General features: G+C 33.7%; 2 protein-coding genes across 6 annotated transcripts in view; both read right to left on the reverse strand.

The window, feature by feature from the left end:
* The window catches only part of LOC114339977 (A disintegrin and metalloproteinase with thrombospondin motifs 9), a 608,198-nt gene extending 604,064 nt beyond the window's left edge, over positions 1–4,134 (reverse strand). For all 3 annotated transcript variants that reach the window (XM_050655672.1, XM_050655673.1, XM_050655671.1), the window contains exon 1: positions 3,896–4,134. The gene's annotated coding sequence lies outside the window, so the exon portion shown is untranslated. The remainder of the gene's footprint in view (positions 1–3,895) is intronic.
* A 7,606-nt stretch (positions 4,135–11,740) lies between these two features.
* Positions 11,741–15,036, reverse strand: part of LOC114339960 (beta-glucuronidase) — a 75,058-nt gene continuing 71,762 nt past the window's right edge. For 2 of the 3 annotated variants that reach the window (XM_050655675.1, XM_028290660.2), the window contains exons 10-11: positions 13,420–13,558; positions 11,741–11,937 (exon numbers count right to left, since the gene is read on the reverse strand). In XM_050655675.1, coding sequence (XP_050511632.1) covers positions 11,777–11,937; positions 13,420–13,558 — 300 coding nt within the window. In that variant the 3' untranslated portion in view covers positions 11,741–11,776. Of the gene's footprint in view, positions 11,951–13,419; positions 13,559–15,036 lie in introns of all 3 variants that reach the window. The other variant, XM_050655677.1, reaches the window with a different exon arrangement.

The raw sequence follows: 15,036 nt of genomic DNA on the forward strand, positions 1-15,036 counted from the left end.
TTGCTGTCGTTCATTACGTGTCCCAGATATTGTACTGTTCATACGATCTGAATTGAACCAGACGAATTTTTGGGGTCCGGTCAATAATTCTACGCGAGCATAGAGATTTATAATGTGTAATGTGTAAGATAAACATTTTTGTAATTGATCATTCCCCGTACATTGTCCACATGGACACTGGTGTGGCTTATTACTTTCTAACGCATCTTATTGGACAATACTGAAATGTAATTGGTCAAATTTTTCGGATATACTTAGGCTTAAAGCATATCGTTATCTCTCAAAAATGCCTTCTCATTTTTCAAAGCCGGCATGCAATATAAACACAAATAAACAGTGTCGTCGTCCGTCGTGATATACTTATAATTATTTTGTTTTTATATTAAAATTGTATTTTATTTTTTAGTTTTCAAATTAATAAGTACATTAAATGTCATTTGTATTGTGTACTTTTAATTATTAATTTTAAATTTTAATAAAAGTTAATACGATGTCAACTGGAACAGACGAATTTTTGGGGTCCAGTCATTGATTCTACGACGAGCATAGAAATAAATATAAACATTTTTGTAATTGATCACTACAGGTATTATCCAGATAGGCGCAGCTTTGACATATTGCTGTCTAACTTATCTTATTGGGCATTGCTGAAGTGTAATTAGTCAAATTCTTCGGAAGTGCTTACGCTAAGACTTTATCGTTATCTGGCAAAAAATGCGATCTCGGGTTTCTCAGCGATATAACCAGTATCGTCGTAATGCGACAGTAAGCGCACGTATATTTTTATTTTTTTTTTTTGCAAAAGGCAGGCTTGTGTTTTAAGTTATACAGTAGGAATAAGTTGTAAATACTTATTAAATATGGCTTTTTGGCGACCGTTTGAATGTGATACCAACGAGAATACTAGTGACAATCCAATGGACGATTTAGGTATGTAAATTCTTATTTAATTAAAACCATAATTGTTATTTAATATAAATACAGTATGGTGCAAATGTTTGGAATAAATTCGTTATTTCGTAAACCTGCGACTTTAAAGAAACATCCCGAAACAGGTCGATTTTTATTTTTAAACTTTGATATTTTGGCATATATATATATATATATATATATATATCATACGAGGGGCGTCATCCATATGGGTGTGATGACGTAGTCGATGATTTTTTTTAATGAGACTAGGGTCGCGTGATGTCTCATTTGAGAGGTTATTTAATTCTGTATTTAGTAATATAAATATTAACATATTTATTTGTAAAGAGTATCCAAAAAATATTTTTTAAATTAAATAAATTGACAAAAAAAGAAGGATGTATTTAATTTATTTAATTCAAAATACATTCTCATGCTGTCAGAAAATAGAAAAAAAAAATTTGACAAATAAGCATTGCTTTTCGCTTAAATTAAATGTTCAGACTTCCAAGAGGTAGGTGGTTGGCGGGAGCTGGTTTAAACATTGAATTTTAGCGAAAAACAATGTTTATTTATTATATTAACATTTTTGTCTATTGTGACAACAGTAAAATTGTATTTTGAATTAAATAAATTACATACATTTTTCTTTTAGTCAATTTTTTTGTCAAGTAGAGTCAATTAATTTAATTGAAAAAAAATTTGGACACCCTATATAAACAATTGTATTAGTATTTACATTACTGAATACAAAATTCAGTAACCTTTAAAATGAGCTATCTTACGATCCCTACTCTCATTTTAAAAATCATCGATTACGTCATCACACGAATAGGGATGACATCACTCGTATGATATATATTATGTATTAAAGTGTATAAAAGTAGTATTTTATTTCCTTTGTTAAGCGCTTTCGACAAAATTGTCATCATCGGAGCTAATGGTCAATATAAAAATAAGTACCACTGCTTATGAGTCATAGAAACTACAATATGTAACCACTACCTATGCATGAGCATATTGTTGAACATTAGAATTTTAAGTGTATTACAATATGGAAGGCGAATTGTTCGTTTTCATGTAAGTATTTTATTTTTGTATTCAAATTGTAGTCTCATTTCTTTAGTTTTGCACATTAAATTGCATTTGTATTATGTATTTTTAATCATATTTGATGGCAATTTCATAAAGAAATGTGAATATTTACTGTTTAAGAAATATTAGACCTTAATAATAATTTAAAAATAAAAATTTATTAATTTCTATTGCGCCGCCTATGTTTTACAGAAGAAGCCGACACTTGGTGTCAAATTTTGTTTTTATAATTGTCCAACTGACATCGTAAGAACTGTAACTGTCTTAATTTATTATGTTTATTATTTCGTATTCTTTGTCCATTTCTCGCAATTGTTCGTTTCCTTCTGTGTCCAGGCTATTCTAAGCATCCTTCTGTAACACCACATGGCAAATGACTAGTTTATTATATGGTATAATATTATATTTATTATATGGATTTAAATAGTTAGTAGTTGAAGTTGTTCAGCAGAGTTTGCCATGATCACGGTGTCATCTGCACAGTAAGTAGATTATTTTAAAATGATTTTGCCAATATTTTTAAGTTGCGTTCCTGGAACGACTATTTTGGAAGATAATTCATTCGATTACATGAAATTAACTTTAACTTTCCGAAGAATATCCGTTAGAAAAAATATAAATGATTGGTCTTTAAAAAGACAACCATGTGCAATGATTATAATAAAATTCTCCTGTTAGTAATCCCATAGTAAATCATGAGGAAAAAACCAGGAAGAAAAAAACTTCATACTTAATAATAATAATATGTCGACATGGTAAGTATTTTGCCCTACATTTATTTTACTCTCAAAATTAACACCAATATCTCATTTTATATTTAATGAAACCAATTGTTCACAAATTTCTTGGCAGAATGTAGTAGGATCTGGTTACTCATATTAAAAGAGGAAATCAATAAATAGAAAGAAATTACCACTATTTTTAAAAAATTTGATCATTGCATGTGGTTGTCTTTTTAAAGACAAATTTGATGCTACGGTTTTTCTGACGGGATTCTTCAGTTAAATTTAATTTCATATAATGTAGTGCAGCGGTTCTCAACCTTTTTGAGTGATGTACCACCTACAGTTATTTTTATTATTTTTGGTACCACCTATATTTTTAAATTGTATCATCAATACTTACTAAGTACTACTATTTTAATTTTTTCTGTGTTTTGTGTACCACCGCCAATAATGATATGTACCACCAGTGGTACATGTACCACAGATTGAGAACCTCTGATGTAGTGAATTGTCTTCCAATAAAGTCGCCCCAGGAACGCAACTCAAAAATATTCGCAATATCATTTTAAATTCATCTCCTTTAAATTGTGTAATATATATGTCTGAAATGTCGATATGAATGAGTCAGAAAAAATTCAGTTATTATTAAAAGAATTTTTTACCAAACAACAAAACAAAATTTGTTTAATTTGTTAATGTTTTGTATTTTGAGAATGATTTCCGAAGTGGAAATCAAAAGTTCATATAAATTTAATTTCAAACTTAAATTTTGGCTTATGCCCAACTAAAATAGTAAATTAAAAAATATGCCAAAATGTGCCAAAAAAAAAACAAAATAGATGTAAAATTAAGGACAAATTCGTAAGAAATATCAATTTCCATGAGTTTTGCTTTAATTATTTTTAAAAATATTTAGAAATATCTAGTGAACAAGGGGGCTGGCTGGGACCAAAAAAAGGACAAAATATATTTTGCCAGAAAAAAATAACAAAATAGATGAAAAATTAATAAAAAAAAATTCTCTACATAAATCACAACAAAATCGTGCGTAAATCAAAGAAAACAGAGAGAAATATGATGTAAAACTACCTGCTTAAATAAAAATACAAAATTTCTTGCACATTGTAAATTGTGACAATGTAATAGAAAGAAAACTGACTTACCAAATCGTCCAAATTGGGCACTTCACTCGTCTAAACCACAACAAGTCCTCCTCGAAAACTGTCTTAGCGAATGAATTTTTTCTCGAAAAAAATCCACCGTGAACGGAAAAAACACCGGTAGACCGCGCTATGCAGTTCCAAATGTTTCAATTTCACATTCACACCACGACACGAGACGTGAAGTTGAAGAGGCAGACGCGCGAAGTAGCTCCTGTCAGACTGTTGGCGACTAACTAACTTGACTTGAATTTTGAATTCACGAGCCGGTCAGCTAACAGCTAAGCATGGCACACTACTCTAGCAATTTCTAAGGCGGGAAAGTCTGACGATGAGCAAAGCTGTCTTGATTCCAGGAGGATTTTTTTTCTCTTGATGTTGGGGATATTGTTTTGTTTAAGGAAGAATAATTTCCACAAACGAGAAGACAATAAATCGGGTAATATTCAGAATTAATAAATAATAATAACGCATTTGCCAATGTCACAGCTACGATACTTCTTCATCATAGGTAATAAATTCAGCAGGAGCTTTAACTCTTACAGGGTGATCGAACTAAATAAAAAAGTTGTCAGAAACCACTAAAAGAGGAACATAAACGCATTCATTTATGTTCTGAAAATCATCCTGCAAACTATCGAGGATGAGGATTGCGTAGCCAAAAATATACAGTAGGTAGTTATGAGAAGGAAAAACCAAAAGCGCAAACAGTCACTGAAAAGAAAAAATACAGTCATTTATCATCATTCTCTTTGCCTTATCCCTATGCGGGGTCGGCTTCCCTAATTGCATTTCTCCATACAATTCTATCTTCTTCTTCTTCTTCAGGTGCCATCTCCGCTACGGAGGTTGGCAATCATCATAGCTATTTTAATTTTTGAGGCAGTAGCTCTAAATAGTTGTTTCGAGCTGCATCCAAACCACTCTCTCAGGTTCTTCAACCATGAAATTCGTCTTCTTCCGATGCTTCTTCTGCCATCTATCTTTCCCTGCATTATGAGTCGTAGGATACCATACTTCTCGCCCCGCATCACATGTCCGAGATACTGTAGCTTCTTTTCTTTAATTGTAAGTTCAACTTCCTTTTCTTTACCTATTCTTCTCAGTACTTCATTGTTTGTAACTCTATCTACCCAGGAAACCCTCATAATTTTTCTATAGGTCCACATTTCAAAGGCGTTAAGTCGTCTCATTGTCTCTACATTTAACGTCCATGATTCCACTCCATAGTATAGAACACTGTAGACGTAACATTTTGTTAGGCGTACTTTAAGAGCTAATGTTAAATCTTTGCTACATAGGACCTTTTTCATTTTTATAAAATTAGAACGTGCTTTTTCGATTCTGACTTTTATTTCTGCAGTGTAGTCATTATTTTCTGTTATAAGTGTTCCTAGGTAAGTGTACTTTTTTACTCTTTCGATCTGCTGGCCCTCTACTATCAAGATTTCGTTAGTATTATGGTTGTTTTTACTAATTTTCATAAACTTCGTCTTTTTGATATTGAGAAAGAGTCCGTACTCCCTACTACACCTTACTATTTTACTCATGAGTCTTTGCAGGTCTTGTAAACTATCGGCTATTATTACTGTATCATCTGCATATCTGATGTTGTTAACTAAGACTCCATTTACTCTTATGCCGACTGTTTCATCTTCCAGAGTTTCTCGCATTACCTCTTCAGAATAAGCGTTAAATAATAGAGGTGATAGTATGCAGCCTTGCCTGACTCCTCTCTTTATTTCCATTTCTTCAGATGTTTCTTTTTCAATTCTTACTATTGCTCGCTGATTGTAATAGAGGTGTGTTATTAGTCTTAAATCTCTTTCATCTAGGTTTTTATTTTATAGGATTTCCATGAGTCGATCATGTTTTACTTTATCAAACGCCTTATTGTAGTCTATAAAACAGACGTAAAGAGGATGGTTAACATCCAAACATCTCTGTGTCAGCACGTTGAAGGAGAATAATGCCTCTCTGGTACCTATACCATTGCGGAACCCATATTGAGTGTCACTAATATCCAGCTCCAGTTTAGAGTGTATTCTGGCGTGGATAATTTTCATATTGGGTCAATTCTATCTTGGGTCATATCAATATTAATCCCCTTTACCAACATGTCCTGCCTAATCGTCTCCCCCACGTCTTCTTCGGTCTTCCTCTCCTACTCCTTTCAGGAATCTGCACTTCAGTATTTCTTCGTATTGGGTGATTAGCGTCTCGACGTTGAACATGACCAAACCATCTCAACCTATGCTCTCTCATTTGGGCATCAATTGGTGCCACACCTAGACTTCCCCCAATATACTCATTTTTAATTTTATCCTTTTTTGTCACTCCACTCATCCATCTAAGCATTCTCATTTCCGTTGTTCCTCTGCACATGCATTCGTTGTTCCTCTTTCTTTTTCACTGCCCAACATTCAGTTCCGTACATCATAGGCGGTTTTATGGCTGTTTTATAGAATTTTCCTTTCAACTTCATTGGAATTTTCCTATTACACAGCACACCACTCGCTTCCTTCCACTTCATCCATCCAGCCCTAATTCTATACTGCCTACATATCCATCTATTTCTCCATTACCCTGTAATACCGATCCCAGGTACTTAAAACTATTGCTTTTTACAACCAGTTCACCATCCAAAGATACCATTTTATTTGTAGTAACTCCATCTTTAAATGAACATTGCAAATACTCTGTCTCTGTCCTATTGTATTGTATGTATCGGTTTTAGAACGTCTTTCGACGTTGTCCGATGCCTAACTTTCACGTCCTTCTATCATCCCATTGGCCATCTCTAAGATCCCTTGTACTCATTGCTTTGGTTACCCCTTCTTTCCATGTCTTTTTGGGTCTTCCTCGTTTTTTGCGGTTTGGTGGTACCCACTCCAAGATCTTTTTGGGCAATCTTGTGTATTCCATTCTCTGAACATGACCATACCAAATCAACTGTTTCCTCTCAATGTCTGTTGTTAAGTAACCATCTATTCCAATTCGTCGTCTTACTTCCTCATTTCGAATTCTTTCCCTACGGGATATACCTAACGATCTTCTAAACACATCCATTTCTACAGCTTCTAATTTTTTCCTGTTGTTCTCGGTTATTCTCCAAGTTTCTGCTCCGTAAAGTAGGCTGCTTTTAATAAGTGTTTCATAGATGTTGTATTTTCGCTGTATTCCTATTTCGGAGCTCCAAAGTATTCCATTTAGGCATCCAATTGTTCTTCTAGCTTGTGTTACCCTTTTCTTTATTTCCTCATCGTCTTTTCCCGTTCTATCGAAGATTACTCCCAGGTACGTATATTCACTGTGTCTCTGTCCTACTAAGTTTTAAACCTTTTTCCTCCAGAGCTTGTCTCCACTGTTACAGTTTTTGTTCTAAGTCTCTTTCAGTAGTTCCTACTAACACGACATCATCAGCATACATTAAGCACCATAGAATGTTACCCTGCATTTTCGCTGTTAGCTGGTCCAAAACTAATGAGAATAAATACGGACTAAGCACCGAGCCTTGGTGCAATCCTAGTTTCACATGAAATTCATCAGTCTCTCCCACACCTGTCCTAACACTAGTCGTTACTCCCTCATACATATCCCTCACAATCTTTCCATATTCACCAGGGACTCCTTTCTTATTGAGTGACCACCACAGAAACTCTCGAGGAACTCATATCATATACTTTCTCAAGATCAATGAATACCATATAAGCGTTTGTTTCTTTATTCCTGTATTTTTCCATCAACTGCCTTATAATGAAAATTGCATCTGTTGTTGATCTGCCCTGCATAAAGCCAAATTGATTCTCGGATATTTCAGTCTCTTCACGTATCCGTCTATCAATTACTCTTTCCCATATTTTCATGGTGTGGCTAAGCAGATTTATAGCACCGTGGTTTGTGAAAACTACAGAAAATCACAGTTTGTGAAAAGAAAAAATACAGTGATGTAGTAAAAAATGCAACACAATCGCAACAACAATTGGAAACTGAAAATACATTAAAAATGGTATTAGAACAGTTCATCAAGATATATGATAAAATAACTCTAATAGATGTAACAGTTACTAGATTGGAACACATGGTTAAAGCAGCTATACCGAAAATAAGAAATGGTTAATTAAGCAGCTACAAATCAAGGAGAGGAATACCAATAGGTTGCTACAACATCAAAATGAGCTGCAAGCCATCTTAGATACAGAGAAAGTTGATTTCTGCATATCTGAAACACATTTAAAGATTAGAGGATACAAGGTATGCTACACTAGACATTCTGACAATTCATCAAAAGGGGCAGCGTAATAATAATAAAAGATAACATTCAACATTGTGAGGAGCTAAAATATGAAACAGAAAACATACCAAAACTAGAAAAGAGAGTCCCTCAAGAAAGCATGTTAGGTTTGGTCGTGTACCTGTACACATACTACATAACTGGACTAAAAAATGATACTATAGCTACATTTGCAGTAGTTAATACTACTATCAATACAGTAAGTGATACCAGCGAAGAAGCAGTAGAAAAATTACAGTTGTCAAAAAATACAATCTATAATTGGGCTAAAAAATGGAAAATCAAGCGAAGTACCTCCTGTCAGACTGTTGCGACTAACTAATTTGAATTTTAAATTCACGAGCCCTAATAGCATTTTCTAAGGCGGGAAAGTCTGACGACGAGCAAAGCTGTCTTGATTCTTGGAAGATGTTGGGGATATTATTTGAGGAAGAAAGAAAAGACAATCAGACTATTAGCCGAATAATATTCAATAATATTAATTCATGTAATATACCGCATTTTCCCAATATCACAGCCACGACACTTCCCATCTATATTCAGCAGGAGAATTAACTCTTACAGAGTGATCTAACTAATTTTAAAAGTCAATAAGAAACCATTTTAAAGATGTTCAATCGATCAAGACACTCAATTTCAATTAATATAGTATAGACTATCAACATTATTCTTCTTCTTACTGTTACGGAGGTTGGCAATCAGCCTGGCTATCCTAACTTTGGTTGCAGTTATTCGAAATTATCCGATTGTAGACGTATTGAAATGCTTTCTCAGGTTTTGAAGCCAATATATTTCTCTTTTCTTTGGTCCTCTCTTTTCTAAGACCTTTTCATAACATGGCCAAGCTATTCTAAGTTGCTTTCCTCGATTGTGTTAATAATCTCGCATTCCTTGCCCATTCTACGTATGACCTTAATATTAGTCACACGATCCACCCATGAAAATCTTAAAATGCGTCTGTAAAACCACATCTCGAAGGCCTCGAGTATTCTTAAGCAAGCTTCAAAAAGTGTCCAGGCATCTACTCCGTATACTAACGTAGAAAAGGTATAGCATCTCATAGAGGTCCACTTTGAGCATCAGGTAGCTTGGACCATGGCCGTCATGATATTTGTGTTCAATGACCTCGAACAATGCCTTGATTTGACTAATGAATAATTGATAATGACTTTTCGACTGATTTCGACTCAGTTGAGTCTCAGTTAGTCGAGGACCATCGCTGTCATAATATTCGTGTTCAGTGACCTCTAAACCCCCCGAGTAATGACTGTCAATTGATTTAGAATGAAATTAACATGAAATTCTAGGAGAGGAGGTCCACCCTCTCATCAGGTAGCTCCAGAACCATCAGCGTTATCATATTCGTGTTCAGCGACCTCGAAAACCCTCTGAGTAACAAAAAAGATCTCAATCCTGTCGATATAAACTGACTAAAAAAATCAACTATTTATAATGGGAAATAAGCCACAATTTTACCAAAAAAAGATTTTATTAAAGTTTCAAAGCCCAAATCGGGTTTCGTTGTCAAAATACAAAATACAAAATATTTTGACAACGGAACCCGATTTGGGCTTCGAAACGTTAATACAATCTTTTTTTGGTAAAATTGTGGCTTATTTTCCATTATAAATAGTTGATTATAAAAATGCCACAAGGAAATAGCTTCAGAACATGACTAAAAAATCCTGGCGCATTCGCCATATATTGAAATAGAAAAAATAATTTATTATTGACAATTATTATTGTATCTGTATCGATTATTGTATTGTTTTGTAGTAACATTTATATCATTTCTCGTCTTATTCTAGAAATTTTGTAATCAATTTGTCTTTTGTACAAGGTTTGACTTCGTATTGTAAAAAGAATTGATTATTGTTTAATAATATTAATACTTTGAATTATTGGTCGGCTTAAGGTGGTCTACTAGGCCATATAGTGTGGGTGGAAGAAACAGGCAAACTAAAAGTGACATTGTTGCGGTAGCTAGTAAGAAGGAGTAAAAAGAGAAGACCAAAATCGCGACATCTTTTTTTTTTCATAGAAATCGTTTGTTTCTATTCCGGGATCCTGTACCAGTATATATAAGTCTAGAGCAGGGGTGGGCAAATACTTTTAAGCGAGGGCCAAAATGAAATTTTCAAAATGTCTCCCGGGCCGGAGACCTATACCATACCCAGTATGTACGCTGCGCATACGCTAATGTTTTTGGTGGATGTTTTTCTCTGCCCAAGAAATTTTTTTGACAACAATACTATAAGTATTATTTTAAAGAATTTGGACAAAGACATTTGACTGTTAATAATAGATAATACTAATAAGAATTTGTCTTAGTTGGCTGTGGGTGTAAATGCGAACCATTTGTTCCCAGTAAAATTACGAAATTTTTAATGTGATAAAAAAAAATATGTATGATATGTATGATAAAAATAAAAAAATGTGTATCCAGATAAAAAATGAAATTCAGAAATTCAAGAGCAGCCTTTATAAAGATAAGGAAATTTCTGAGTAACCAAAGATGCAATCTGCAAATCTGATATCGAATGGTAAAACGTTATGTCAAGTCAACCATCATCGACGAAATTCAAAGGAGACAACTGATCTGGTATGGTCATGTAGAAAGAATGGACGACGACAGGCTGCCAAAACAAATTTTAAAATTGACGCCAAGAGAAAGAAGAGAGGAGGGCCGAAACAATCTTAGCTCTGTGGAGTTCAGAAGGTATGTCAAAAAGGAACTTTAACCCTGGTGAACGCAACCACGGATGAACGAAGCTGGAAACTGGGAACCGTAAGGCAGAGAACCCTATAAAAAACCGGGATAATAATAAAAATGGTAAGTCCACTCTATTCTCGTTTATTGGATTGTTAATGCTGACTTAATGAAAAAGCTGGAAGCTTTTGAGATGTGGCTTTTTAGAAGAAAATCCGAAAAATATTCACCCCTGGACTGGGTTAAACATAGATGCTTTTAAGAAAAGCAGAAGATAGAGATTCATTTCATTGAACACTACGAACACTAATACTGTTGATTTCAACAAAATCGCATAAAAGAGATGAAGAGCGTAGGCGCAAAATTTCGGACCAATGCTTTTTAAATGCATTCCTTTTTTCGAATTCTGAGAAAACTAAAAAATATTTTTGAAAAATTTAAACGCAGAATGAAAGATTACATTATTACCGAGGGCCGAAAATCCCTTAGAATAAACAAACAGTTTCTTTTGAATGAGGTATTTGAAATTAAAAAACAATTTTCTCTTTTTTTTCACCCCTGTGACTTATTAAAATAAACATAGAAGTTTTCAGGGACTTTCGGCCTTCAGCAATAATTTAATATTTCATTCAGCGTTTAAATTTTTCAAAAATACTTATTAGTTTTCTCAGAATTCGAAAAAAATGAATGCATTTAAAAAACATTGCGCCTATGCTCTTAAAAAAACTTGCTTGTAGGATTCCTCAACGGGGCGGATAAAGTAAGTAAAAGGGCCGCATACGGCCCGCGGGCCGGCTTTTGCCCACCCCTGGTCTAGAGGATAGGTAACATATCAAACATAAGAAATATTTAAATTATTTATTTACTCATTTAACATTTTTTAATTATCTATAAAATACTCTTCTAAATCCGAAGGAATCGTTGCGTTATCCAGTTTCTTAGCGAGAGCCCAATATCTTCGCCTTACCAAATGTGCAGCTTCTTTAGGTTGTCGTTGTCTTGTAAATATGCCTTTCTTGTTACCTCCAACCCTTGTATACGCTAAAAATTTAAACTAGCTTTTTATATTATTATCAATTTCCAACAACAGGATATAATTTTCAACCTCTTGAATCTATGCAGATTAGGTAACCTTTTTTTAGAAAAAAGTGGATTTAAGGTACTACAGTAAAACCTGTCAGTAACGGCCACTAAAAATGAACGAACTATTGGCCGATATAGAAAAGTGGCCGGTATTTCCAGTTTGTGTAGTCCACAAATACATAAAAGATAATTGGAACTTTGTTTATTTTATTATTAAAAGCAAATATAATTTTATATATGAACGGACTCTACTAATATTAATTAGTTGAAGAATTTTTCAATTCACTGTTATTTTTTTATAATGTCCTTTGATAATTTGAGTTTATACAACACCATATTTTTCGGTCAACTTTTGTAATCTTTTATAAATAGTGACAAACATTTCCTCTTTTATGATATTTTATGACCACCACACCGACCCTAATTATTTAATTCCTTTTTAGGTAGGTACAATAGGTATTAAATATAGTACTGGGAATTTCTATCAACAAGTTGACAAAAATATTTGGCCGATATTAACAGGTAAATTTCTATAAAATGTGTTTTAAAAATATGTGATTATTTGGCCGCGTCCGTATTATTAAAGTGGCCGTAAATACCAGATAATAAATAAGGGAATCGACATATAATTTGTTTGGTGAATTTTGAAATTGGCCGTTAGTACAGGTGGCCGATCTTGACAGGTGGCCGGTAACACAGGTTTTACTGCAGTACACTTTAGAATGCCAAAACTAATCATTTTTTCAAGAATTCTTTTCTCAGAACCTTTATTAAAAATGACCATAAAACTTTTTACAAATTAGTAGGTATCTAACTCTTAGAGAGTACAACAAATATATTTTTCATTTATGCACGTACACTAATATTGTAGAGGGCGCAAAAGTCGAGGCCTCGAAAAATGATGGCGGACAGTTAATCTACGGATTGGGATATCTAAAACAAAAAGTCGTACTGCATTTGAAAAAGAAAGGTTTCTTACGTAACAATTTACCACAATTAGGCCAAAAAATAAAAAATAAATATTTTTTAACCATGAAAAACTGAAGAAAAACGGGCGATTTTTCACAAAATTTTTTCAAATTTCCGTAAAATCTTTTCTTTTGCGGAATTTTTCACTAACGGTAGTAAATTGTCACGTAATAAACCTTCCTTTTTTAAATTTCGTATGATTTTTTTGTTTCAGAAATCGCAATCCTGAGATTAACTGTCCGCCATCGGAACTGCTTTTTTTCGAGGCCTCGATTTTGGCGCCCTCTACAATATTAGTGTAGGTGTATAAATGAAAAAAGATATATTTTTTGTATTCTCTAAAAGTTAGATATTAATATGTAAAAAGATTTATGTTTATTTTTAATAAAGGTTCTGAGAAAAAAAATCTTGAAAAAATGCTTATTTTTGGCGTTCTAAAGTGTACTAGCACCTTAATAAAAGTGTACTTACTTTGAGCAGTTTTGAAATCAGCAAAGTTCCATATCATCTCCCCTATGAACCATCCCTTGTTCCTTAATTGATCAAATGCTTTAAAGTGTTGGCTCAATAGTTTAGCTTGATATTCTTCTGACCACACATATGCTGGTAACTAAAAAACATGAGAAACTGAATAGTCTACTGTTATTTACAAGAATATTAAATAAATCTACATAAAGGAGAGCTATTTGGTATTTTCAACCAGTAGTAGTAGATCTGATATTAAATCTGGTATTAAATCGTAATATTGTTGTTTATGGAGTGGATATTGAGCTTATTGAGCTCAATATCCATTGTCTTGGATATTGAGCTTATTCAGCTTACTTGGCACAGTAAAACAGTATTACAGCAGTACTTGGGACATGAAATTCGGTTGAGAAGAGATAACCAGAGCTCCCACGTCGCATGGAATTAGCCTGGGCAGCGTTTGGTAAACTGAACTATGTACTTAAATCGGACTTGTCCATAATCCTCAAAAGGAAAATCTTTGACCAGTGTGTGCTTCCTGTACTCACTTATGGAGACGAAACATTAACACTCACAAAAAAGGTAGAGAACAAGATTCGCGTAACTCAGAGGGCTATGTAGCGTCAGATGTTGGGTGTCTCCCTGGGGGATCCGAATCCCAAACGAAGAAATACGTCGTAGAACAAAAACAACAAAAGCTGCCGAAAAAATAGCTGAGGGAGACCTATGTCCAGCAGTGCCTTGACAGTTTGTCTTTGACATTCTTCTAAGGTCCTTTTTTATTCAGTTGGCCATTTAACTCAAATATGTGAGGTTTAAATCCTTAAATTTCAACCACGTGGGAAGAGTCCTGTGTTGCCCTGGGTAATATCCAGGAATATTTGGAACATCCCTAAATATTATTAAAAACATGTAGTATATCATAACAATTATCAACATTTAAAGGGTTTTTACCCAAAACATTTTGGTGGCCCAGGTATGCATATTATTGGCTTTTAGTGACGATAACACTGATGATGGATTTTTTTACTCCGAAATCGTTCTGTGATTTGATGTAACCCTTATTTAGGGAATTTTAAATATACCTTTTATAAAGGATCTCTTATAAAGGATAAGAATTGAGAAAGAAACATCTGAAGAAATGGAAATAAAGAGGAGTCCGGCAAGACTGCATACTATCACCTCTATTATTTACCGCTTATTCTGAAGAGGTAATGCGAGAAACTCTGGAAGATGAAACAGTCGGCATAAGAGTAAATGGAGCCTTAGTTAACAAGATCAGATATGCAGATGATACAGTAATAATAGCCGATAGTTTACAAGACCTGCAAAGACTCATGAGTAAAATAGTAAGGTGTAGTCTCTCTCTCAACATCAAAAAGACGAAGTTTATGAAAATTAGTAAAAACAACCATATTACTAACGAAATCTTGATAGTAGAGGGCCAGCAGATCAAAAGAGTAAAAAAGTACACTTACCTAGGAACATTTATAACAGAAAATAATGACTACACTGCAGAAATCAAAGTCAGAATCGAAAAAGCACGTTCTAATTTTATGAAAATGAAAAATGTCCTATGCAGCAAAGATTTAACATTAGCTCTTAAAGTACGCCTAACAAAAT

The sequence above is a fragment of the Diabrotica virgifera genome, chromosome 7, assembly GCF_917563875.1.
Source record: "Diabrotica virgifera virgifera chromosome 7, PGI_DIABVI_V3a".
NCBI classification, from domain to species: Eukaryota; Metazoa; Arthropoda; class Insecta; order Coleoptera; family Chrysomelidae; genus Diabrotica; species Diabrotica virgifera.